This window comes from Mesoplodon densirostris, chromosome 1, assembly GCF_025265405.1.
Source record: "Mesoplodon densirostris isolate mMesDen1 chromosome 1, mMesDen1 primary haplotype, whole genome shotgun sequence".
Lineage (NCBI taxonomy): Eukaryota > Metazoa > Chordata > Mammalia > Artiodactyla > Ziphiidae > Mesoplodon > Mesoplodon densirostris.
Window position 1 is genome coordinate 63,363,866 of NC_082661.1, and position 27,037 is coordinate 63,390,902.

Below are 27,037 nucleotides of genomic sequence, written 5' to 3' on the forward strand. Positions count from 1 at the left end.
AATTGGGGTTTTGTTTTATTTGAGTAATTTTTTTTTTTAAGTCTTGGAAACTGGCATTAGAAGCGTCTAAAGCGGCAGAGGGAGTCAACCAAGGCAGGTCTGAGGTGGAACCAGAGAGATGCGAAGTTTTTAGAAGAGGAGCGACGTTCCAAGTAGAGTGCTCAGCCTGCCTCAAGGAGGCCTGGGTCCTGTGGGAGGGACGTGCTCGGTTGAGCGGGGCTCTAGCCCCAGGAAATGGATGCAGCTGGGTCCCAGTGGGTGCCCCGGGGTATCGTGGCGAAGCTGCTTAGCTGGTCCAACTGGGAGCGCGCGGGCCGAACTCCAGGATTAGCTACCTCTAAAGTACCGAGCCAGTCCCCACCCGCCACCTGGCTGCGCGCTCAGCTCTCCCGCCGCGGGTGAGTACATTTCAGGAAGCAGTGCATTGCGGCAGCCTCATCCGCAAGTCCCGCCCGGGAGCTGGGGAGGCCGCAACAGGTCCCCAAGGGCACCCTGGGCCTCGCCGGCGCGCCTCCAAGGCAGGCGCCTTTCCGGACCCGCTCCGTCCCGGGGTCTGGCCGGCGCGCGGGGCAGCGGGGCAGCGGGGCGGCCTCTCCGGAAGCCATCCCGGTGGTCCCCGAAGCCGACTCATAAATCATTCATGAGCGGGGGCCGGCCGAGCAGGGCTGGGAGGAAAGACGGGGGCGGCAGCGGCGGCGAGGGCTAACCGGGAGCTGGACCGGGCGCACGGTGAGTAGCCGCGTCCTCACGCCGGAGGTAGGAAGGGGTCTGCGGCCCCGAGCCGGGGGCTGAGTGCACCCCTTTCCAGAAAGCTGGGGGCGGAGAATGGGGAATGGAGGGGCTTGCTCTGCTCCCTTCTCCTCCCAACCCTCGGCACGCTCTCCCCGGGCCGCGGCAGGTGGTGCGAGCCCGGGAGCGTCGGGGGAACCAGAGGAGCCGCGGGGCTGGCGAGGTGGACCCTGCGAGAGTTCCGGGCAGGGCGCAGAGGCACGCAAACTTTGCGGGCTGCGTGGTGGGTCTTCTTTCCGCCCACTGGAGGGGAGCTGGCGGATGTGGCCGGCCAGGTTCCGGGGCGCGAGCAGGCGGTGGGAGCGCGAGTGGGACCCAGACCCCGAGGCTACCGGCTCGTTCTCTGAGAGGGCGGCGGACGAGGCGAGGTTGGTCCGGGGCTTGGGAACTGTTGGGCGGTGAAGGGAGTCCTGGGGAGTGGAACGAGGGGTGCGGGACACTGACCCTCCCCAGCTGGGTATGGAAAGGGGTCACCTTCCTCTGGTTTGCCAAAAGAAGTACGCGGTGCAATCGACCATCACAGGAGCGGGGCTCTGGGGGGTGCCACGGGAGGCCTTATCGCTTTGCCCCTCTGGGAGCGCGCGCACGCACCCCTGGCTTGATGCATCCCCCTGGTCCGCTTTGGGTGGACAGCGCGGGGACTTTTGGCGATTGCCTGATGGAGAACGGGGTGATGGAGGCGCACCCCGCTGGGTAAGGCGCCGGCCAGGACAACAAAGGGAAGCGTGGACAGAGGAGGAGCTTCGCGGTGCGGGAGAGTCGGGGGCCCGAGGTCAGTTTCCTCGAAAGCCCTCTCCGAGGGCGTCGGGGGATGCGATCAGGGGGCCCTGGGGCACACGGCTTAGGACGGCGACCCCAGTCCAAGCCAACCCGCGCCTCGGCGCGGAACCGGCGCCGACTCTCTCGCTGCAGCCAAGTTACTCCGGCAACCCCCTCCCCCAGGCGACGGCGGATTCCTCGAGTCTCCTGGTTTCCCGCGCCCGCCTTGCCGCCCATCCTTTGTCCCGCAGCCGGGGAAAGGTTCCTGGCGCGGAGGGAGCGAGGGCAGGAGCGGCCCCGGCCTGGCGGTGGGTTGGAGGGGAAGGCTGGGGAAGCGGCGCCACCAGCTTTCCGTAGCAAGAGGTTGCGCCTGCAGCCCGCGGCGGCTGCTGACCTTGCTCCTGCCCGGGCAGGAGGAAGGTTTTCCCGGGTTTCTGAGAGAGGCGGCAGATCTTTGTTAACACAAGCAGGTGTGATTGAGGTCCTTGAACGTCCCCTCCCCCCACCCCAACAGAGACCCACTTGGAGACCCAAACAGCTGCTGTTCTTTGGTTGCTTGGACCATATGAAATTGCCATTTTCAAAAGACTTGAATATCAGCAACTTCCTCTTATTCAATGTGTGTGAAGTTACTTTTCTCACTCATTTGTGAGTTTCCTCCTTCAGTGTTCTGGAAGCTGTTCTGCCTGTCAGGGTGAGCCTGGCGGCCACGGTGGAGTTGAGAATATTGCCGTTCGCAGGGGCAGTCCAGACCCTCAATCGACGGCCAGTTGTGTGTGTGTGCCAGGCGTTGTCCCTATTCTATTTCCAACCCTCCCACACTATTTAAAACACCATTTTACAGACTAGCACAAAGGAAAGCGTGGGGATTGTAAGCAACTGCTGTCACAGAGCTCATCAGCGGGGCTAGAGACTCCCCAGTCTTGAAAGCCAGGACTCTGGTCGCTGCAGCAGCTCCCTTTAGTTTAGTTTTGTTTTCTTAATGTATCCCATGATTTTTTAATGAACTTCCTTATGAGTTCCACGCTGGACTATTTCTGTGTATCTAGTAAGGTGAAGCAAAGTGCATCAAAGGATAGGTTGAAAATAATAAAACTTTAAACCAAATATTGTTTCGTCGGGACTGTTTAAAATATGAAGAAAATCAGTTTTGCAGGGACAAGAGTTCGCTCTGAGATTTGATCAAGGTCAGGATGCATTGTTAAAAATGACAGAAGCCAATTCTGGGTAATTTTAGCCAAAAAAAAAAAAAAAGAAAAACCGGACTGGATACGGGGTGGCTTAGCGAAGTGACAGAAAGGCTGGCTAGCCAGGCTTGGGAGCCCGGAGGAGTGGGACTCAGGACATGCAACAGGACCCCTGATGGGTGTATGGCCACGGCTGCCACCATTAGACTCTGGCTGTGGCTGCTGGCATGTTGACATCGTTGCTAGGATGAAGTGGAAAGTGCCTCTGCCTCAGTGTGTCTCATGCACAAGCCCAGGAGTAAGCATCTGATTGGCTGAGCCTGGGCTCGGTTTGGGCACCTCAGCTGACCTCACAATGGGAGGCAGGGCTGCCACTCCCAGAACTCACAAAGGTGGGCTCAGAAGTTGGGCAGTTCCCATCTGCCCTCCCACCCCGCAAAACCCTAGATAGCACCTACACAGATCCTTTGAAAAGAAATTCCTTCAAACATTGCTTCAAGAGGGGGCCCAGCGGTGGCCCCGGACGGCAGCGAGAGACTGAGCAGCGGAGCTGGAGGGAGGCTGGGGGCGCTCCCCCCGTGAGACGGGCACGGGTAGGCTCCGGTGGGCGGGGGCCGGGGCCCGGGCCGGCTCGCGCGGGGGATATGATGACCCAGCGGCAGGGCCCCGGATCTCGTCTCCTCCTCCGCCTTCTCACTGCAGCCCCAGCTGGCGGCTGAGAACCAGACACACCGGCGGTATGGCATCACAGCTGGAGGTGTTTTCCCCCCCATCAGTGTCGTCGAGTGCCTTCTGCAGTGCAAAGAAACTGAAAATAGAGGCTTCTGGTTGGGATGTTTCTGGACAGAGCAGCAACGACAAATACTATACCCACAGCAAAACCCTCCCAGCCACACAAGGGCAAACCAGCTCTTCTCACCAGGTAGCAAACTTCAACATCCCTGCTTACGACCAGGGCCTCCTCCTCCCAGCTCTTGTAGTGGAGCATATTGTTGTCACAGCTGCTGATAGCTCTGCTGCTACATCAGCCTTCCAAAGCAGCCAGACCCTGACTCACAGAAGCAACGTTTCTTTGCTTGAGCCACATCAGAAATGTGGATTGAAAAGAAAAAGTGAGGAATTTGACAGCAACGGTAGCGTGCAAATCATAGAAGAACATCCCCCTCTCGTGCTGCAAAACAGGACTGCGGTGGGTGCTTCTGCCACGACCACCACCGTGACCACGAAGAGTAGCAGTTCCAGTGGAGAAGGGGATTACCAGCTGGTCCAGCATGAGATCCTTTGCTCTATGACAAACAGCTATGAAGTCTTGGAGTTCTTAGGCCGGGGAACATTTGGACAGGTGGCTAAGTGCTGGAAGCGGAGCACCAAGGAAATTGTGGCTATTAAAATCTTGAAGAACCACCCCTCCTATGCCAGGCAAGGACAGATTGAAGTGAGCATCCTTTCCCGCCTAAGCAGTGAAAATGCCGATGAGTATCATTTTGTCCGCTCTTATGAGTGCTTTCAGCATAAGAATCATACCTGCCTTGTGTTCGAGATGCTGGAGCAGAACTTATATGATTTTCTAAAGCAGAACAAGTTTAGCCCACTGCCACTCAAGTACATCAGACCCATCTTGCAGCAGGTGGCCACAGCCCTGATGAAGCTCAAGAGCCTTGGTCTAATTCACACTGACCTTAAGCCTGAAAACATAATGCTGGTCGATCCAGTGCGCCAACCCTACCGAGTGAAGGTCATTGACTTTGGTTCTGCTAGTCACGTTTCCAAAGCTGTGTGCTCAGCCTACTTACAGTCACGTTACTACAGAGCCCCTGAAATTATTCTTGGATTACCATTTTGTGAAGCTATTGACATGTGGTCATTGGGCTGTGTGATAGCTGAGCTGTTCCTGGGGTGGCCTCTTTATCCTGGTGCTTCAGAATATGATCAGATTCGTTACATTTCACGAACACAAGGCCTGCCAGCTGAATATCTTCTCAGTGCCGGAACCAAAATAACCAGGTTTTTCAACAGAGATCCTACTTTGGGGTACCCACTGTGGAGGCTTAAGACACCTGAAGAACATGAATTGGAGACTGGGATCAGATCAAAAGAAGCTCGAAAGTACATTTTTAATTGTTTAGATGATATGGCTCAGGTGAACATGTCCACAGACTTAGAGGGAACAGATATGTTGGCAGAGAAGGCGGATCGAAGAGAATACATTGATCTGTTAAAAAAACTGCTAACAATTGATGCGGATAAGAGAATTACTCCTCTGAAAACTCTTAACCATCAGTTTGTGACAATGACTCACCTTCTGGATTTTCCACATAGCAATCATGTTAAGTCTTGTTTTCAGAACATGGAGATCTGCAAACGGAGGGTTCACATGTATGATACAGTGAGTCAGATCAAGAGTCCCTTCACCACGCACGTTGCCCCAAATACAAGCACAAATCTAACCATGAGCTTCAGCAACCAACTTAATACCGTGCACAATCAGGCCAGTGTTCTAGCTTCCAGTTCTACTGCAGCAGCTGCTACTCTTTCTCTGGCTAATTCAGATGTCTCACTGCTAAAGTACCAGTCGGCTTTGTACCCATCATCTGCAGCACCAGTTCCTGGAGTTGCCCAGCAGGGTGTTTGCTTGCAGCCTGGAACCACCCATATTTGCACTCAGACAGATCCATTCCAACAAACATTTATAGTATGTCCACCTGCTTTTCAAACTGGACTACAAGCAACAACAAAGCATTCTGGATTCCCTGTGAGGATGGATAATGCTGTGCCCATTGTACCCCAGGCACCAGCTGCTCAGCCACTACAGAGACAGTCGGGAGTTCTTCCACAGGGAAGCTGTACACCACTAATGGTAGCAAGTCTCCACCCTCAAGTAGCCACCATCACACCGCAGTATGCGGTGCCCTTTACTCTGAGCTGCGCAGCAAGCCGGCCGGCGCTGGTTGAACAGACTGCCGCTGTACTGCAGGCTTGGCCCGGAGGAACCCAACAAATTCTCCTGCCTTCAAGTTGGCAACAGTTGCCTGGGGTAGCTCTACACAACTCAGTCCGGCCCACTGCAGTGATTCCAGAGGCCATGGGCAGTGGCCAGCAGCTCACAGACTGGAGGAATGCCCACTCTGATGGCAACCAGTACAGCACTATTATGCAGCAGCCATCCTTGCTGACTAACCATGTGACATTGGCCACTGCTCAGCCCCTTAATGTTGGCGTTGCCCATGTTGTCAGACAACAAGAATCCAGTTTCCTCCCTTCAAAGAAGAATAAGCAGTCTGCTCCAGTCTCTTCTAAGTCCTCTCTGGATGTTCTGCCTTCTCAAGTCTATTCTCTGGTTGGGAGTAGCCCCCTCCGTACCACATCTTCTTATAATTCCCTAGTCCCTGTACAAGATCAGCATCAGCCAATCATCATTCCAGATACTCCCAGCCCTCGTGTGAGTGTCATCACTATCCGCAGTGACACTGATGAGGAAGAGGACAACAAATATAAGCCCAATAGCTCTGGCCTGAAGGCAAGGTCTAATGTCATCAGTTATGTCACTGTCAATGATTCTCCAGACTCTGATTCTTCCTTGAGCAGCCCATGTTCCATTGATACCCTGAGTGCTCTCCGGGGCAATAGTGGACCCCTTCCGGAGGGTCCCGGCAGAGTCGTGGGGGATGGCACTGGCACCCGCACCATCATTGTACCTCCACTGAAAACTCAGCTTGGTGACTGCACTGTAGCAACCCAGGCCTCAGGTCTCCTGAGCAGTAAGACCAAGCCAGTGGCTTCAGTGAGTGGGCAGTCATCTGGATGCTGTATCACCCCCACAGGATATCGAGCTCAGCGTGGGGGGACCGGCGCAGCACAGCCACTCAACCTTAGCCAGAACCAGCAGTCATCGTCAGCTCCAAGCTCGCAGGAGAGAAGCAGCAACCCTGCCCCCCGCAGGCAGCAGGCGTTTGTGACCCCACTCTCCCAAGCCCATTACGCCTTCCAGCATGGCAGTCCACTACATTCGACCGGGCACCCACACCTGGCCCCAGCCCCTGCTCACCTGCCAAGCCAGCCTCACCTGTATACGTATGCTGCCCCCACTTCTGCTGCTGCATTGGGCTCCACCAGCTCCATTGCTCATCTCTTCTCCCCGCAAGGCTCCTCAAGGCATGCTGCAGCATATACCACCCACCCTAGCACTCTGGTGCACCAGGTCCCTGTCAGTGTTGGGCCCAGTCTCCTCACTTGTGCCAGCGTGGCCCCTGCTCAGTACCAACACCAATTTGCCACCCAGTCTTACATTGGGTCTTCCTGAGGCTCAACCATTTGCACTGGATACCCAGTGAGCCCTACGAAGACCAGCCAGTATTCTATCTTGTAGTTGCTGAGTGTGAGGGAGGAGGGGTCAGAGTTCTTAATGGGCTGTGATGAGCTCCTCCCTCACCCTCTCCTGAAACTCCTTAGCCAGCAACTTGCTCTGCAGGGGCACACTGAAGCAGAAGGCTTTTCTCTGGGGAACCTGTCTCAGTGTTGACTGCATTGTTGTAGTCTCCCAAAGTCTGCCCTATTTTTTAATTCTTTATTTTTGTGACGGCATTTTTGGTATTTGGAAGAGCTCAGATGCCCATCGTCTGCAGTTACTAAGGAAGAGAGATCATTCTGAAGTTAACCTTTGAAAAATATTTTCTCTTTCTGACTTGATTTCTATAAATGCTTTTAAAAAACAAGTGAAGTTCCTCTTTATTTAACTTTATTTTATTGTAATTGCTGGTCAGAGGAAAAATGCTGATAGAAGAACTTGAAATCTGGTAACAAGAAAAGAAAAATCATTACTTTCTGCTTGTTTAAAAACCAAGACTTAATTGCTTATCTTAAGAGCAGCTTGCACAAGTCTGTATTTTACTATCTCGCATTTCTCCTCAAAATTTTACCCTTGCTAAGGGGACATTTAAGCTTACAGTGTTTTACATTTGTTTTCATGTCATGTTATATTTAGTGGGAAATTGTTATTTTTGCAAAACTGGTTACATACTATTCTCTGTTACTGTTGGGATTCTCTCAGTTGCTCCTGTGTTTATTATTAAAGTAGTGTTAAAAAGGCAGCTCACCATTTGCTGGTAACTTAGTGTGAGAGAATCCACACCTACCGTGAAAGCACCAGGTATTCTTTCTAAATGAAGCCCTGTGCATTCTTTTTAAATTATTTTTAAAAAGTCCTTCTCTCTGATTTAGCTTAAATTTTATTATTGGAAAAGCCATTAAGGTGGTTATTATTGTATGGTGGTCGTTGTTTTATTATATGCCAAGTCTCTTTGTATTATGCGATACTGGCATTGATGAGCTTTGCCTAAAGGTTGTTGGCATTGATGAGCTTTGCCTGAATATTAGTATGAATTTTCAATAATACACCTCTTTCTCTCTTTGCCTCAGCTCTCCCTTCATTCTATGTGATTTATTTGGGGAGAAAGCTAAAGCTAAAGGATCTGAAACCAGATAAGAAACGTTGTGAATAGCATTTATGCTTTAAAGTAGCTTTCTTTGTATGCCAGCAGCAAATTGAATGCTCTCTTATTAAGACTTATATAATAAGTGCATGTAGGAATTGCAATTAAAAAAAATTCCATCAAAAAGAGAAAGTAGAGAAGAAATGAAGCTGGATGGTCATCGTATTTGCTTTTAAACCAGTGTTCATGGAAATGCCGATCTCTGGACCCCAGGCTCAGAGTCCTGTGAGGTATTTGCTTAAAATTCGTGTTCTTGGGTCCCTTTCCCAGTTCGAACTCAGTGTATTTGGATGGAATCCAGGAATCTTCATGCCATAAACCAGAAAATGGTGAATCTACCTTAGTGATTAGTCTAGTGCCTGTTTGAGGGGAGAGGCCCCAAGGGAGCGATTTCCAAAGCCTGCTAAGTTGAGGATTGCAGCTGAAAGTATGGCCCCCCAGAGTGGTAGACCAGTTGTTTCACCATGGATGAATCCAGTGAGGAGAGAGTCTGCTTCCTGTGTTGGAGGAGACAGCTACAAGCAATCCAACACCTCCCTCCCGTGGGCTGTAGACTGCTCATAAAGAGGTGCTTGACCACTTCTGAAATAGGTCAACATGACCATTTTGTGTCAGTCTTCTCTCTACCTGCCACAATTTGATGTCAGCCATCCTTATTGAGGGCCTGCTGTGCGCCAGACTCCAAGGGTACGGAGAAGATGAGGAAGTCAGGGACTCCACCAAGCTGTTGGGCTAGATCAGTTCAATGTGATACAAGAAGGGCGTTTGGGGTGCTTTTGCCTCACGTCTGTTGTTCTGCCATTGTGTTTGGGAAGATGGAGGTGTCTTTGGAAATTGGCATGGATTAGCCAGGAGGGAACTCAGGAAGAGCGCTGGCTCTCGAACCTTAGTTGTCTAAGAATCTGTCACCAGGGGAGCATGTTAAAAATGCAGATTAATGGGCCCCATCTCCAGAAACGAGGTCCTATAATTTCATTTTAAACACAGACTCCGTTTTACGCTGATGCGGCTGTTGGGTCGGGAGCCGTCTTGGGTTTTCTGCTGGCAGTTTCCTGAGCTGCTCTCAGTGGCTCTCGCTACCTAGTGTGCGTTCCCAGGGAAGTACCCAGACCTTCTTTTTCGGAACAACGGTTCAAACTGAGATGAAAACCTCTTCCTTTTTGCCTTGACTTTTTTTTGTTTTGTTTTGTTTTTGCTGTACACGGGCCTCTCACTGTTGTGGCCTCTCCCGCTGTGGAGCACAGGCTCCGGACGCACAGGCCCAGCGGCCATGGCTCACGGGCCCAGCCGCTCCGCGGCATGAGGGATCCTCCCAGACCGGGGCACGAACCCATGTCCCCCGCATCGGCAGGACTGGGCCACCAGGGAAGCCCTCCCAGTTGTTTTTGATTCATCTAGCCTGTTGCAGTGGTACAAGCAAAGCAGCTGTTTTGGCTTATTTGGTTTTATATTCAGCAGCTCTTACTGGTAGCCAACTGTATGCCTGCCTTGTGTTCAGTTCTGGGGAGAGAAACTCGAGGAGGACAGGTCCACGCTGCCCTCACTAGACACTGGGCTGGTAGCCGATTTTAGGTTCCTGATCTTTCTCGCTTTCCCCGGGGGAGGGCGGGAGTCTCCCTCTGCTCTGCCTCTCCTCGCCTGGACCCCGAGTCATCCAGGGGGTGACTTGGGACAGGGATTTCCATCGGGGCTACCTGATGAGCGTGTTAGACAGAAACCAGTGTCACCGGGCCTTAAAGAGTTTGTTCCCTGCCCTTGAGGCCATGCTTGTCTAGTTTGGGCTGGGGGTGAGTGAAGATGGGATGAAATGAGATCAGTGAGCACATTAATAAAATAAAAGGTGGAGTAAGACATATCTCCAGAGATGGGGAGAAAAACCCAAAACTGGAGGAAAAATAAGCATCTCCTCTATTGCTGGGAGCCTCTGCTTCTCTGAGAGGGAGGGCTCTGTAGGGAGAGTGTCTTGGAGTTGGGAGAGTCCAAACTTGGGCTTTGAAAGCAAACTACTGGGTTTGAATTCTACCCCACCATGAATCAACCATGGCCTCGGGCAAGTTGCTGAAATTCTGAGTCAGTTTCCTCTTCTGTAAAATGGGATAATGCCTTAACCAAGGTCCTACCTGTAAAGCATGTAGATCATGTCTGGAATGTGGTAAGTGCTTAATGAATATCAGTTTCCAAGACCACACACTCCTTACCCTAGCTGGTATTTCTGGGTCTGGCCCCTAGCATGGAAGCTTCCAGCTTTCCTGCCCCTGTGCTCTGAAGCAGGCTCTGTGTTTGCTTCCTCCGCAGCGGATTAGGCTGAGGGCTTGCACTAAAGCCTTGCAGCCTCTCCTCCAGGGGAGCTGCCAGTGCAGGCAGGCTGCAGGCATTAGTGGCCCCGCCCCTTCTCTCCCTGCCAGGGATGGTGCTTTGATCGACTGACCGTCCCCCCCACAAGCCGAGAAGGTTCTCTGCCACCCTTCACCGCATGTCAACCCAGCCAGAAAACCAAGGATTCCGCAGACTCAGTCCTCGCCACGCCTCTTCTGCACAGAAACACACTCCTCTCTTCCCCAAGGCTTCCAGAACCTCTGAAGAGGGAGGCCCCCAGTTCCACCTCATGTTTGGGGCATCTTGCTAGCTATGGCCCTTCTCCTTGGCGTCCTGCTGCTGCTGGGGCTTTATGGGGACACCATGTCAGAGGGGCCACCGCCATCATCCACATACATTCCTGATGGTTTGGAATTTGAATTTCCTCCAACGAACTATGAGACCAAAGATTCTTATGAAGCTGGACCCACTGGCATCTTCTTTCAAATTGTGCACATCTTTCTCCACATGGTGCAGCCGAATGCTTTCCCTGAGGGTAAGTGCCAATGGCGGGACAAGATGCAGTATGTCTCCAAACATACTCACGGGCCCACACACAATATTGTTTGTTAATGACAACACGATCAGTGCAGAATATATTCCATATATTAAAGTATGAGAGTCAAAGTGATTGAATTGCACAGAAACAGAAAGTATTTAGCCAGAAGTTAAGAAAAATAAGTTCAATAGGTTGTCAGGAATGTGATGATAAGAAAATGAAATCAAACTGTGTTGCCATGTTGTTTTTCCAATTCTTTATCTTTCTTCCCCTCCTTTTTTGTTTTGTTTTGTCTTGTTTTTTGGTTAGAGTATTGAATCATTCTCAAGTTCATACCAAAGGTAAAAGTTAGGGTAAAAATGCAACTTCTCTGTCATCAAACGAGAAGTTAATAATGACCTCTCATGGCCATTTAAAGTTACCAATTTAACTCTCCTCCACCCACCTCAGAATGCAGTTTCGACACTGCTTAGGGCAAGGCCAGGGCAGACCATACCTGTTACCTGGGTAGCTTGTTTGCTTCAGGTCTAAGAGTTTGAGTGTGAAGCCAGGAGGGAACTTTCATGGCATCGTGCTGTTGTTTCGTGTGCATACTATCTGGCCTTACCACCGTGGCTCATCTGTACTCGGAAGTCTTCGGGGTATGTGTTTTCCGGAGTGGGATTATGAAAATTCAAATGGTCTGTGGGAATTGTCTGCTCTTAGGGCTTGACAGTCTAAATTTTTATTGATGTAATGTTAGATCTAGCTTAAGCTTGTTCTTTAAACTACAAAGATTTGAATATTATCATTGACTACTAAATATTATAAAATTTGTAGTAATCTTTATCATCTTCCTTAGCTGGCTAGCCATTGTTTATAAGCAGATTATTTGTTTGTGCGTGTGTGTGTGTGTGTGTGAGAGAGAGAGAGAGAGAGAGAGAGACAGAGACAGAGACAGAGACAGAGAGACACAGAGAGAGAAAATGTATTTAGTGAACTTCAGCACCTGTTTATATTATGGGCAGTTTACAGATTTTCTTAATATATATTTACATAGAATTTTTTTACATTTATTTGTCTCAGATTAAGCAATTGAAAGAGTCTGAAGTGTAGTTTTCAATTTTTTGTTAGTTTAAATTTCGATCCAGTGAAGTAAATCACCCTACTGTCACAGAAGAGAGTCCTGAGCAAGTACTGCTTCCTGTTTATGTCGCTGCTTAAAAGACTAAATTTGGGGCTTCCCTGGTGGCACAGTGGTTGAGAGTCCGCCTGCTGATGCAGGGGACACGGGTTCGTGCCCCGGTCCGAGAAGATCCCACATGCCGTGGAGTGGTTAGGCCTGTGAGCCATGGCCGCTGAGCCTGCGCCTCCGGAGCCTGTGCTCCGTAACGGGAGAGGCCACAACAGCGAGAGGCCCGCGTACCGCCAAAAAAAAAAAGACTAAATTTGGAAATCCAAAGGACAGAAGTAGAAAGCAAACTGAGTGTATTTATTCATGTTGAATACAAATTCACTATTCTCAATAAATATCTTTTTGTTTCCTTTTGGACTTGATGTAAATATAATTGAATAAATAAACACCTACTAGTGTTTTTAGTCTTGGCTTCTTTGTTTTTTTTATGTAAAAAGCATAGAATTCAGTTGTTTGATACAAATTTACAGTGACTTCTTTAAAAAGATTGTGAAGTCTCCTGTGTCATTCTAAGGCAGATCATGTAATTAATCCTGTAATCTCTTTCCGTATGTCGTTTTATTTTTCTCCCTCTAGATTTCATATGAAGGCTTCCTCACACTTGTCTCACAAGGGAAAACAGTACCTTTAAAGGTCTTCACTCATATGATCAGGTTAAAAGACATCCTGCTTCCAATGCATTCTAGGGTTTTCACCTCCAACATCATGATTAGTCTAGAATTTAAATCCTAATGTAATCTGAGGGTGTTAGCCTTGCTTGTCCCTTGACCTTCATCAAGGGAGAAATTCCCAGAAACAGACAAGCACTACCCCTTTCAGAAAAAATTGTCGGGTTGCTTAGAGAATATAGTACTGAACTTAGCAGGTGATGTCTTGGTGTGTTGGCTTTCTTTCACCATCCCATTATTCATATTCTTTCACCCAGTTGCTAGGTTTCGTAATAGCCTCAAAGTGCTCATGAGGTACTTTGCAACATAAAGGACACTATGAGACAATCATGTTTTTTTGTGGGGTTTTTTCCCCTTGGCATGTGACTTTTTTTAAAAATTAAAGTATAGTTGATTTACAATGTCCTGTTGGTTTCAGGTGTACATCACAGTGATTCAGTTATACATATATATATTCTTTTCCCTTATAGGTTATTACAAAATATTGAGTATAATTCCCTGTGCTATACAGTAGGTCCTTGTTGGTTATCTGTTTTATGCATAGTAGTGTGCATCTGTTAATCGCATCCTCGTAATTTATCCCTCCCCTCCCCTTTCCCCTTAGGTAACCATGTTTGTTTTCTATGTCTGTGGGTCTATTTCTGTTTTGTAAATAAGTTCATTTGTGTCATGTTTTTTTTAGATTCCACATATAAGTGATAGCACATGATATTTGTGTTTCTCTGTCTGACTTACTTCACTTAGTATGATAATCCCTAGGTTCACCCATGTTGCTGCAGATGGCATGTAAAGATACATGATATTTTAATGCAATTAAAAAAAATCCACATTGATGCCCCAAACTCCATGATGAACAAATCTCAAAATGCTAAATAAAGACAGGATCCCATCCGGCCCATGCCCAACTCCTGTCACTCATCTTCCTAAGTCCCGTCCCCAAGTAATTTGCTCAGGAAGGCGACTCCCAGCAGTACCTGCTGAGAGGCTGATTAGCCCTGCCACCAAGAGACTGGAGAGGAGACCATGGATTAGAAAGTGAAGTGAAGGTGAGGGAGGAGGGTGAAGGTGGTATATATTTTTAATTAATTAATTAATTTTTATTTTTGGCTGCGTTGGGTCTTGGTTGCTGCAGGCGGGCTTTCTCTAGTTGTGGCGAGTGGGGGCCACTCTTTGTTGCAATGCGTGGGTTTCTCATTGCGGTGGCTTCTCTTGTTGTGGAGCACGGGCTGTAGGCGCGCGGGCTTCAGCAGTTGTGTGGCACACGGGCTTAGTTGCTCCACGGCATGTGGGATCTTCCCGGACCAGGGATCAAACCTGTGTCCCCTGCATTGGCAGGCGGATTCTTAACCACTGCGCCTCCAGGGAAGTCCCAAAGGTGGTGCATTGATTGCTCAGGCATCGGCAGAAAGCAACTCTGGCTAAGCTTAGGAAAGGAGCATACCGGAAGGGTGTTGGATGGCTCCTGGTCTTGTCAGGAGGCTGGAGAACAGAATCAGATGCAAAGGCAGTGGACACAGCCTGGTTAGGACACGGTTTCTGGCAACTGGCATCACGGTCTTTGCTGCGGCACACACTCCAGAGTCAAAGTCACGGGCAGGAGTGGCCAGCTGGTCGGACCTGGGTAAGGCCATGCCTTGGGTGCATGACAGGTGAATGGGAGGATAACCCCCTGGCATTTGTGGTGGAAGATGCTGGACTGTAACCCACTACCACTCACCACAAAGGGGAGCTTGTCCCAGCTGGAAAAGGGCTGCATGTTGGACAGCTCAACAAATGACCAACACTTAATACAGGCAAGGTTGAATTTCTCTCTTGGGAGACTGCTTAGAGCCATGAGTTAAGATGGAAAACTCTAGAGAAGGAACAAACCAGTAGTTTTGAGAATGACCAAAGGAAAAATAGTAAGTTGGTCTCCCTTTCAGACACGTGTTCTGTTTTCTCGGTGCCTGTGAAGGCCAGTAGGACACATTCAGATGGTTTTCCCGTGGAGGCAACAAGCTGTGGCGATGATGTGGTCCTCGTGTACCATCCAGCACAGTTGTACCAAAGAGCTGCCTTCTTGAAGTGGGGGGTGGAGACTGGGTGTGTCAGAGCCATTCTCTAACCTGTGGCTCCACTGTCTTTCTGATATCACTTTATCCAGTTCAGCCAGCCAGCCCCAGACCTGCTGGTTGGAGAGGCAAGGCTGGAGTCTAAAGAAGGACCATTGTCCTGCCCTAAATACAGTCAGGGCTGGTGTGGTAAGGAGGACAGAGCAAGCACTTACTGGAACCTTCTGATGTGCAGGTGCCATACATGCCTTACCTCCTTCATGCTCTCAAAACCCAGCAGTACTACCAGGGTTAATTCCATTTTACAGGTGAGGAAACTGAGGCGCATGAGAGTTGGGTAACATGTCCAAGGTGACCCATAGAGTTAGGTGTGCCAGAGTCAGATTCAAACCCAGGTTGGTCTGTTCCAGAATCTGTGTTCCTGTCTGGCCCATCAACAAGAGAGAGTAACTTTACCCCCACTGCTGGCCCTTATCTATTGAACTTTTGAGGTGTTTGACATTTTCCTTCCTTAAGAACCAATGTGAGAAAAGTAGCCAAGAGGAGACAGGGGGCAGAGTTCGCCCCTGGTTTGCTAACTCTGGTCTTCCACCCCACACTCAACTCAGCCCTGGCCCCCAACCCCGCAGCCATCACACCCTCACTGCAGGCCCACTGCACCTCCCATCTTCCAGTATTCCAGCCACTGACGTTCTTTTCTTTTTTACCTTCTTATAATGGAAAATTTCAAACCAGCACAAAATAGAACCCCTGATACCTATTACCCTGCTTCAATCATTTTACTGATTTAAATTTGATTTCAGTGTACTCTTAAGATGTTCATTAGTATCCCTTGCATCTCTAGGTCTCCTTACCAGGAGATTTTCCCTGAGATTTAAGGGGAATTTCCCTTAATTTTACTTTTCTTACCCCCTCGCACCCCTTACCCCTCTACCACTACAACTTAGGTACCTCTAAAATCCTCTTTTTGGGTTTATGCATTTTTGCACCTTCAGACAGCATTAAATGGCTTCTGAAATGTTTTGAAGAAAGACGTGCATGCGAATGTTTCCTTCTGCTTTTTGTCCTCGTGAATCTCTAGACTCCTCTAACTTCACTCAGCTTTTCCAGGCTGTGCTTGCCCAGTTTTATGGTTCTGCTTTGTTGCCTTCCAAAGGATCCTGGACTGTTCTTTTTCATGTCGTTGTTCTTCTTACATTTTCTATTTTTTCTTTCTTTCGTTTTTTTTTTTTTTTTTTGCGGTACGCGGGCCTCTCACTGTTATGGGCTCTTCCGTTGCGGAGCACAGGCTCAGCGGCCATGGGTCACGGGGCCCTGCCGCTCGGCGGCATGTGGGATCTTCCCGGACCGGGGCACGAACCCGTGTCCCCTGCATCGGCAGGCGGACTCTCAACCACTGCGCCACCAGGGAAGCCCCATCATCATCATTATTATTAGGAGTAAAAATGAGCTTCCTGAGGCATAATTATTTTTACTTGGCAGACAAGGAAACAGGCTCAGTGAGATTAAGCAGCCAAAGTCACAGTGGTGAAAAGGGACAGGGCCAAAATTTGAGGCAGGGCAGAGCTGGCTGCCCTCAGGAGGGAAGAACTCACCTCTGGGCCCCACCCAGAGAGGGCTGCCCTTGAGCAGAAGTGCTGGGGCCTCTGGAGGTGTTCAAGCAGAGGCCCTGACCACTTTCAGACGAAGAAACAGCAGGCCTGATTAGATGTCTCAGGGCACCATCTAACTTTGCATGCCTATAGTGCAGTTTTCAGAAGTTTCCTGAACTAGCATTTATCCAGGAAGTATGCACATTCAAGATCAGTTTAAATTTAAATCGAACAAAAATAATGCCCTTTCGAGCACCTGTTTTATGCTAGATTCTGGGGTAAGTGAAAGAGCTGTTGAGTTAACCTTCCTGCCCATCGTTCAATTGTCAGTCTGTCCATCCTTCCATGCATCCATCAATCCATCCATATCACAAACATTAAACACCTACTGTGTGCTAACTTCCGGAAGGTGCTTTTCTTCCATTAGTCTTATTTTTCCTACCAGAGAGTACTGTCCACTCAAGATAGGAAGTAGTGAGTGAGGAGTGAGGTGAGCACAGTTAGAAAAGGGAGTGGTTGCTTGTGGCAGAAGGTCCCCACCCCTCAGCTTGAGGGGATGGCAGGCAACGCACAGCCAAGAGACCGATATGAAAGGAGTAATGAAAGCTCCGTGTGCTTGGAGCTATAGTGGATGCCTGGTGTTCGGACATGGGAGCAAGGGCTGCTTTTTGCCGGTTTTATAGCTCCAGCCACTAGCATTACGATTGGTACACGCTAACGAACCAAATAATTGGGGTTTTGTTTTATTTGAGTAATTTTTTTTTTTTTTTTAAGTCTTGGAAACTGGCATTAGAAGCGTCTAAAGCGGCAGAGGGAGTCAACCAAGGCAGGTCTGAGGTGGAACCAGAGAGATGCGAAGTTTTTAGAAGAGGAGGGGCGTTCCAAGTAGGCCGCTCAGCCTGCCTCAAGGAGGCCTGGGTCCTGTGGGAGGGACGTGCTCCGTTGAGCGGGGCTCTAGCCCCAGGAAATGGATGCAGCTGGGTCCCAGTGGGTGCCCCGGGGTATCGTGGCGAAGCTGCTTAGCTGGTCCAACCGGGAGCGCGCGGGCCCAACTCCAGGATTAGCTACCTCTAAAGTACCGAGCCAGTCCCCACCCGCCACCTGGCTGCGCGCTCAGCTCTCCCGCCGCGGGTGAGTACATTTCAGGAAGCAGTGCATTGCGGCAGCCTCATCCGCAAGTCCCGCCCGGGAGCTGGGGAGGCCGCAACAGGTCCCCAAGGGCACCCTGGGCCTCGCCGGCGCGCCTCCAAGGCAGGCACCTTTCCGGACCCGCTCCGTCCCGGGGTCTGGCCGGCGCGCGGGGCAGCGGGGCAGCGGGGCTGCGGGGCGGCCTCTCCGGAAGCCATCCCGGTGGTCCCCGAAGCCGACTCATAAATCATTCATGAGCGGGGGCCGGCCGAGCAGGGCTGGGAGGAAAGAGGGGGGCGGCAGCGGCGGCGAGGGCTAACCGGGAGCTGGGCCGGGCGCACGGTGAGTAGCCGCGTCCTCACGCCGGAGGTAGGAAGGGGTCTGCGGCCCCGAGCCGGGGGCTGAGTGCACCCCCTTTCCAGAAAGCTGGGGGCGGAGAATGGGGAATGGAGGGGCTTGCTCTGCTCCCTTCTCCTCCCAACCCTCGGCACGCTCTCCCCGGGCCGCGGCAGGTGGTGCGAGCCCGGGAGCGTCGGGGGAACCAGAGGAGCCGCGGGGCTGGCGAGGTGGACCCTGCGAGAGTTCCGGGCAGGGCGCAGACGCACGCAAACTTTGCGGGCTGCGTGGTGGGTCTTCTTTCCGCCCACTGGAGGGGAGCTGGCGGATGTGGCCAGGTTCCGGGGCGCGAGCAGGCGGTGGGAGCGCGAGTGGGACCCAGACCCCGAGGCTACCGGCTCGTTCTCTGAGAGGGCGGCGGACGAGGCGAGGTTGGTCCGGGGCTTGGGAACTGTTGGGCGGTGAAGGGAGTCCTGGGGAGTGGAACGAGGGGTGCGGGACACTGACCCTCCCCAGCTGGGTATGGAAAGGGGTCACCTTCCTCTGGTTTGCCAAAAGAAGTACGCGGTGCAATCGACCATCACAGGAGCGGGGCTCTGGGGGGTGCCACGGGAGGCCTTATCGCTTTGCCCCTCTGGGAGCGCGCGCACGCACCCCTGGCTTGATGCATCCCCCTGGTCCGCTTTGGGTGGACAGCGCGGGGACTTTTGGCGATTGCCTGATGGAGAACGGGGTGATGGAGGCGCACCCCGCTGGGTAAGGCGCCGGCCAGGACAACAAAGGGAAGCGTGGACAGAGGAGGAGCTTCGCGGTGCGGGAGAGTCGGGGGCCCGAGGTCAGTTTCCTCGAAAGCCCTCTCCGAGGGCGGCGGGGGATGCGATCAGGGGGCCCTGGGGCACACGGCTTAGGACGGCGACCCCAGTCCAAGCCAACCCGCGCCTCGGCGGGGAACCGGCGCCGACTCTCTCGCTGCAGCCAAGTTACTCCGGCAACCCCCTCCCCCAGGCGACGGCGGATTCCTCGAGTCTCCTGGTTTCCCGCGCCCGCCTTGCCGCCCATCCTTTGTCCCGCAGCCGGGGAAAGGTTCCTGGCGCGGAGGGAGCGAGGGCAGGAGCGGCCCCGGCCTGGCGGTGGGTTGGAGGGGAAGGCTGGGGAAGCGGCGCCACCAGCTTTCCGTAGCAAGAGGTTGCGCCTGCAGCCCGCGGCGGCTGCTGACCTTGCTCCTGCCCGGGCAGGAGGAAGGTTTTCCCGGGTTTCTGAGAGAGGCGGCAGATCTTTGTTAACACAAGCAGGTGTGATTGAGGTCCTTGAACGTCCCCTCCCCCCACCCCAACAGAGACCCACTTGGAGACCCAAACAGCTGCTGTTCTTTGGTTGCTTGAACCATATGACATATGAAATTGCCATTTTCAAAAGACTTGAATATCAGCAACTTCCTCTTATTCAATGTGTGTGAAGTTACTTTTCTCACTCATTTGTGAGTTTCCTCCTTCAGTGTTCTGGAAGCTGTTCTGCCTGTCAGGGTGAGCCTGGCGGCCACGGTGGAGTTGAGAATATTGCCGTTCGCAGGGGCAGTCCAGACCCTCAATCGACGGCCAGTTGTGTGTGTGTGCCAGGCGTTGTCCCTATTCTATTTCCAACCCTCCCACACTATTTAAAACACCATTTTACAGACTAGCACAAAGGAAAGCGTGGAGATTGTAAGCAACTGCTCAGGTCACAGAGCTCATCAGCGGGGCTAGAGACTCCCCAGTCTTGAAAGCCAGGACTCTGGTCGCTGCAGCAGCTCCCTTTAGTTTAGTTTTGTTTTCTTAATGTATCCCATGATTTTTTAATGAACTTCCTTATGAGTTCCACGCTGGACTATTTCTGTGTATCTAGTAAGGTGAAGCAAAGTGCATCAAAGGATAGGTTGAAAATAATAAAACTTTAAACCAAATATTGTTTCGTCGGGACTGTTTAAAATATGAAGAAAATCAGTTTTGCAGGGACAAGAGTTCGCTCTGAGATTTGATCAAGGTCAGGATGCATTGTTAAAAATGACAGAAGCCAATTCTGGGTAATTTTAGCCAAAAAAAAAAAAAAAAAAAAAAACTGGACTGGATACTGGGTGGCTTAGCGAAGTGACAGAAAGGCTGGCTAGCCAGGCTTGGGAGCCCGGAGGAGTGGGACTCAGGACATGCAACAGGACCCCTGATGGGTGTATGGCCGCGGCTGCCACCATTAGACTCTGGCTGTGGCTGCTGGCATGTTGATTTGACATCGTTGCTAGGATGAAGTGGAAAGTGCCTCTGCCTCAGTGTGTCTCATGCACAAGCCCAGGAGTAAGCATCTGATTGGCTGAGCCTGGGCTCGGTTTGGGCACCTCAGCTGACCTCACAATGGGAGGCAGGGCTGCCACTCCCAGAACTCACAAAGGTGGGCTCAGAAGTTGGGCAGTTCCCATCTGCCCTCCCACCCCGCAAAACCCTAGATAGCACCTACACAGATCCTTTGAAAAGAAATTCCTTCAAACATTGCTTCAAGAGGGGGCCCGGCGGTGGCCCCGGACGGCAGCGAGAGACTGAGGCGGGAGTGCGCGGTGCTGAGGCGGCGGCGGCGGCGAGAGGCCGAGCAGCGGAGCTGGAGGGAGGCTGGGGGCGCTCCCCCCGTGAGACGGGCACGGGTAGGCTCCGGTGGGCGGGGGCCGGGGCCCGGGCCGGCTCGCGCGGGGGATATGATGACCCAGCGGCAGGGCCCCGGATCTCGTCTCCTCCTCCGCCTTCTCACTGCAGCCCCAGCTGGCGGCTGAGAACCAGACACACCGGCGGTATGACATCACAGCTGGAGGTGTTTTCCCCCCCATCAGTGTCGTCGAGTGCCTTCTGCAGTGCAAAGAAACTGAAAATAGAGGCTTCTGGTTGGGATGTTTCTGGACAGAGCAGCAACGACAAATACTATACCCACAGCAAAACCCTCCCAGCCACACAAGGGCAAACCAGCTCTTCTCACCAGGTAGCAAACTTCAACATCCCTGCTTACGACCAGGGCCTCCTCCTCCCAGCTCTTGTAGTGGAGCATATTGTTGTCACAGCTGCTGATAGCTCTGCTGCTACATCAGCCTTCCAAAGCAGCCAGACCCTGACTCACAGAAGCAACGTTTCTTTGCTTGAGCCACATCAGAAATGTGGATTGAAAAGAAAAAGTGAGGAATTTGACAGCAACGGTAGCGTGCAAATCATAGAAGAACATCCCCCTCTCGTGCTGCAAAACAGGACTGCGGTGGGTGCTTCTGCCACGACCACCACCGTGACCACGAAGAGTAGCAGTTCCAGTGGAGAAGGGGATTACCAGCTGGTCCAGCATGAGATCCTTTGCTCTATGACAAACAGCTATGAAGTCTTGGAGTTCTTAGGCCGGGGAACATTTGGACAGGTGGCTAAGTGCTGGAAGCGGAGCACCAAGGAAATTGTGGCTATTAAAATCTTGAAGAACCACCCCTCCTATGCCAGGCAAGGACAGATTGAAGTGAGCATCCTTTCCCGCCTAAGCAGTGAAAATGCCGATGAGTATCATTTTGTCCGCTCTTATGAGTGCTTTCAGCATAAGAATCATACCTGCCTTGTGTTTGAGATGCTGGAGCAGAACTTATATGATTTTCTAAAGCAGAACAAGTTTAGCCCACTGCCACTCAAGTACATCAGACCCATCTTGCAGCAGGTGGCCACAGCCCTGATGAAGCTCAAGAGCCTTGGTCTAATTCACACTGACCTTAAGCCTGAAAACATAATGCTGGTCGATCCAGTGCGCCAACCCTACCGAGTGAAGGTCATTGACTTTGGTTCTGCTAGTCACGTTTCCAAAGCTGTGTGCTCAGCCTACTTACAGTCACGTTACTACAGAGCCCCTGAAATTATTCTTGGATTACCATTTTGTGAAGCTATTGACATGTGGTCATTGGGCTGTGTGATAGCTGAGCTGTTCCTGGGGTGGCCTCTTTATCCTGGTGCTTCAGAATATGATCAGATTCGTTACATTTCACAAACACAAGGCCTGCCAGCTGAATATCTTCTCAGTGCCGGAACCAAAACAACCAGGTTTTTCAACAGAGATCCTACTTTGGGGTACCCACTGTGGAGGCTTAAGACACCTGAAGAACATGAATTGGAGACTGGGATCAGATCAAAAGAAGCTCGAAAGTACATTTTTAATTGTTTAGATGATATGGCTCAGGTGAACATGTCCACAGACTTAGAGGGAACAGATATGTTGGCAGAGAAGGCGGATCGAAGAGAATACATTGATCTGTTAAAAAAACTGCTAACAATTGATGCGGATAAGAGAATTACTCCTCTGAAAACTCTTAACCATCAGTTTGTGACAATGACTCACCTTCTGGATTTTCCACATAGCAATCATGTTAAGTCTTGTTTTCAGAACATGGAGATCTGCAAACGGAGGGTTCACATGTATGATACAGTGAGTCAGATCAAGAGTCCCTTCACCACGCATGTTGCCCCAAATACAAGCACAAATCTAACCATGAGCTTCAGCAACCAACTTAATACCGTGCACAATCAGGCCAGTGTTCTAGCTTCCAGTTCTACTGCAGCAGCTGCTACTCTTTCTCTGGCTAATTCAGATGTCTCACTGCTAAAGTACCAGTCGGCTTTGTACCCATCATCTGCAGCACCAGTTCCTGGAGTTGCCCAGCAGGGTGTTTGCTTGCAGCCTGGAACCACCCATATTTGCACTCAGACAGATCCATTCCAACAAACATTTATAGTATGTCCACCTGCTTTTCAAACTGGACTACAAGCAACAACAAAGCATTCTGGATTCCCTGTGAGGATGGATAATGCTGTGCCCATTGTACCCCAGGCACCAGCTGCTCAGCCACTACAGAGACAGTCGGGAGTTCTTCCACAGGGAAGCTGTACACCACTAATGGTAGCAAGTCTCCACCCTCAAGTAGCCACCATCACACCGCAGTATGCGGTGCCCTTTACTCTGAGCTGCGCAGCAAGCCGGCCGGCGCTGGTTGAACAGACTGCCGCTGTACTGCAGGCTTGGCCCGGAGGAACCCAACAAATTCTCCTGCCTTCAAGTTGGCAACAGTTGCCTGGGGTAGCTCTACACAACTCAGTCCGGCCCACTGCAGTGATTCCAGAGGCCATGGGCAGTGGCCAGCAGCTCACAGACTGGAGGAATGCCCACTCTGATGGCAACCAGTACAGCACTATTATGCAGCAGCCATCCTTGCTGACTAACCATGTAACGTTGGCCACTGCTCAGCCCCTTAATGTTGGCGTTGCCCATGTTGTCAGACAACAAGAATCCAGTTTCCTCCCTTCAAAGAAGAATAAGCAGTCTGCTCCAGTGTCTTCTAAGTCCTCTCTGGATGTTCTGCCTTCTCAAGTCTATTCTCTGGTTGGGAGCAGCCCCCTCCGTACCACATCTTCTTATAATTCCCTAGTCCCTGTACAAGATCAGCATCAGCCAATCATCATTCCAGATACTCCCAGCCCTCGTGTGAGTGTCATCACTATCCGCAGTGACACTGATGAGGAAGAGGACAACAAATATAAGCCCAATAGCTCTGGCCTGAAGGCAAGGTCTAATGTCATCAGTTATGTCACTGTCAATGATTCTCCAGACTCTGATTCTTCCTTGAGCAGCCCATATTCTACTGATACCCTGAGTGCTCTCCGGGGCAATAGTGGACCCCTTCCGGAGGGTCCCGGCAGAGTCGTGGGGGATGGCACTGGCACCCGCACCATCATTGTACCTCCACTGAAAACTCAGCTTGGTGACTGCACTGTAGCAACCCAGGCCTCAGGTCTCCTGAGCAGTAAGACCAAGCCAGTGGCTTCAGTGAGCGGGCAGTCATCTGGATGCTGTATCACCCCCACAGGATATCGAGCTCAGCGTGGGGGGACCGGCGCAGCACAGCCACTCAACCTTAGCCAGAACCAGCAGTCATTGTCAGCTCCAACCTCGCAGGAGAGAAGCAGCAACCCTGCCCCCCGCAGGCAGCAGGCGTTTGTGACCCCACTCTCCCAAGCCCATTATGCCTTCCAGCATGGCAGCCCACTACATTTGATCGGGCACCCACACCGGGCCCCAGCCCCTGCTCACCTGCCAAGCCAGCCTCACCTGTATATGTATGCTGCCCCCACTTCTGCTGCTGCATTGGGCTCCACCAGCTCCATTGCTCATCTCTTCTCCCCGCAGGGCTCTTCAAGGCATGCTGCAGCATATACCACCTACCCTAGCACTCTGGTGCACCAGGTCCCTGTCAGTGTTGGGCCCAGTCTCCTCACTTGTGCCAGCGTGGCCCCTGCTCAGTACCAACACCAATTTGCCACCCAGTCTTACATTGGGTCTTCCCGAGGCTCAACCATTTACACTAGATACCCACTGAGCCCTACCAAGATCAGCCAGTATTCTTACTTGTAGTTGCTGAGTGTGAGGGAGGAGGGGTCAGAGTTCTTAATGGGCTGTGATGAGCTCCTCCCTCACCCTCTCCTGAAACTCCTTAGCCAGCAACTTGCTCTGCAGGGGCACACTGAAGCAGAAGGCTTTTCTCTGGGGAACCTGTCTCAGTGTTGACTGCATTGTTGTAGTCTCCCAAAGTCTGCCCTATTTTTTAATTCTTTATTTTTGTGACGGCATTTTTGGTATTTGGAAGAGCTCAGATGTGCATCGTCTGCAGTTACCACAGAAGAGAGATCATTCTGAAGTTAACCTTTGAAAAATATTTTCTCTCTCTGACTTGATTTCTATAAATGCTTTTAAAAAACAAGTGAAGTTCCTCTTTATTTAATGTTATTTTATTGTAATTGCTGGTCAGAGGAAAAATGCTGATAGAAGAACTTGAAATCTGGTAACAAGAAAAGAAAAATCATTACTTTCTGCTTGTTTAAAAACCAAGACTTAATTGCTTATCTTAAGAGCAGCTTGCACAAGTCTGTATTTTACTATCTCGCATTTCTCCTCAAAATTTTACCCTTGCTAATGGGACATTTAAGCTTACAGTGTTTTAAATTTGTTTTCATGTCATGTTATATTTAGTGGGAAATTGTTATTTTTGCACAACTGGTTACATACTACTCTCTGTTACTGTTGGGATTCTCTCAGTTGCTCCTGTGTTTATTATTAAAGTAGTGTTAAAAAGGCAGCTCACCATTTGCTGGTAACTTAGTGTGAGAGAATCCACACCTACCGTGAAAGCACCAGGTATTCTTTCTAAACGAAGCCCTGTGCATTCTTTTTAAATTATTTTTAAAAAGTCCTTCTCTCTGATTTAGCTTAAATTTTATTATTGGAAAAGCCATTAAGGTGGTTATTATTGTATGGTGGTCGTTGTTTTATTATATGCCAAGTCTCTTTGTATTATGCGATACTGGCATTGATGAGCTTTGCCTAAAGGTTGTTGGCATTGATGAGCTTTGCCTGAATATTAGTATGAATTTTCAATAATACACCTCTTTCTCTCTTTGCCTCAGCTCTCCCTTCATTCTATGTGATTTATTTGGGGAGAAAGCTAAAGCTAAAGGATCTGAAACCAGATAAGAAACGTTGTGTATAGCTTTTATGCTTTAAAGTAGCTTTCTTTGTATGCCAGCAGCAAATTGAATGCTCTCTTATTAAGACTTATATAATAAGTGCATGTAGGAATTGCAATTTAAAAGAATTCCATCCAAAAGAGAAAGTAGAGAAGAAATGAAGCTGGATGGTCATCGTATTTGCTTTTAAACCAGTGTTCATGGAAATGCCGATCTCTGGACCCCAGGCTCAGAGTCCTGTGAGGTATTTGCTTAAAATTCATGTTCTTGCGTCCCTTTCCAGTTCGAACTCAGTGTATTTGGATGGAATCCAGGAATCTTCATGCCATAAACCAGAAAATGGTGAATCTACCTTAGTGATTAGTCTAGTGCCTGTTTGAGGGGAGAGGCCCCAAGGGAGCGATTTCCAAAGCCTGCTAAGTTGAGGATTGCAGCTGAAAGTATGGCCCTCCATAGTGGTAGACCAGTTGTTCCGCCATGGATGACTCCAGTGAGGAGACAGTCTGCTTCCTGTGTTGGAGGAGACAGCTACAAGCAATCCAACACCTCCCTCCCGTGGGCTGTAGACTGCTCATAAAGAGGTGCTTGACCACTTCTGAAATAGGTCAACATGACCATTTGTGTCAGTCTTCTCTCTACCTGCCACAATTTGATGTCAGCCATCCTTATTGAGGGCCTGCTGTGCGCCAGACTCCAAGGGTACGGAGAAGATGAGGAAGTCAGGGACTCCACCAAGCTGTTGGGCTAGATCAGTTCAATGTGATACAAGAAGGGCGTTTGGGGTGCTTTTGCCTCACGTCTGTTGTTCTGCAGTTGTGTTTGGGAAGATGGAGGTGTCTTTGGGAATTGGCATGGATTAGCCAGGAGGGAATTCACGAAGAGTGCTGGCTCTCGAACCTTAGTTGTCTAAGAATCTGTCACCAGGGGAGCATGTTAAAAATGCAGATTAATGGGCCCCATCTCTAGAAACGAGGTCCTATAATTTCATTTTAAAAACAGACTCCGTTTTACGCTGATGCGGCTGTTGGGTCGGGAGCCGTCTTGGGTTTTCTGCTGGCAGTTTCCTGAGCTGCTCTCAGTGGCTCTCGCTACCTAGTGTGCTTTCCCAGGGAAGTACCCAGACCTTCTTTTTCGGAACAACGATTCAAACTGAGATGAAAACCTCTTCCTTTTTGCCTTGACTTTTGTTTTGTTTTGTTTTGTTTTTGCTGTACACGGGCCTCTCACTGTTGTGTCCTCTCCCGCTGTGGAGCACAGGCTCCGGACGCACAGGCCCAGCGGCCATGGCTCACGGGCCCAGCCGCTCCGCGGCATGAGGGATCCTCCCAGACCGGGGCACGAACCCATGTCCCCTGCATCGACAGGCGGACTCTCAACCACTGCACCACCAGGGAGGCCCTTGCCTTGCCTTTTATCCATTGTCTAGTGTTTCATAAGTAGTGAGATGTTCCTAAAAGTGGTCT

General features: G+C 50.6%; 2 protein-coding genes across 2 annotated transcripts; both read left to right on the top strand.

Moving 5' to 3' along the window:
* Positions 1–3,409: 3,409 nt before the first annotated feature.
* Positions 3,410–7,035, top strand: LOC132493415 (homeodomain-interacting protein kinase 1-like). Its single transcript, XM_060103929.1, has 2 exons — positions 3,410–5,121; positions 5,224–7,035. Exons 1-2 carry the CDS (start codon positions 3,475–3,477, stop codon positions 7,033–7,035), a joined length of 3,459 nt encoding a protein of 1,152 aa, XP_059959912.1. The 5' UTR covers positions 3,410–3,474.
* Positions 7,036–20,838: 13,803 nt separating this feature from the next.
* On the top strand, positions 20,839–24,673 carry LOC132493422 (homeodomain-interacting protein kinase 1-like). The gene has a single exon (XM_060103939.1). It carries the CDS (start codon positions 20,839–20,841, stop codon positions 24,463–24,465), a length of 3,627 nt encoding a protein of 1,208 aa, XP_059959922.1. The 3' UTR covers positions 24,466–24,673.
* The last annotated feature ends 2,364 nt before the right edge of the window (positions 24,674–27,037 follow it).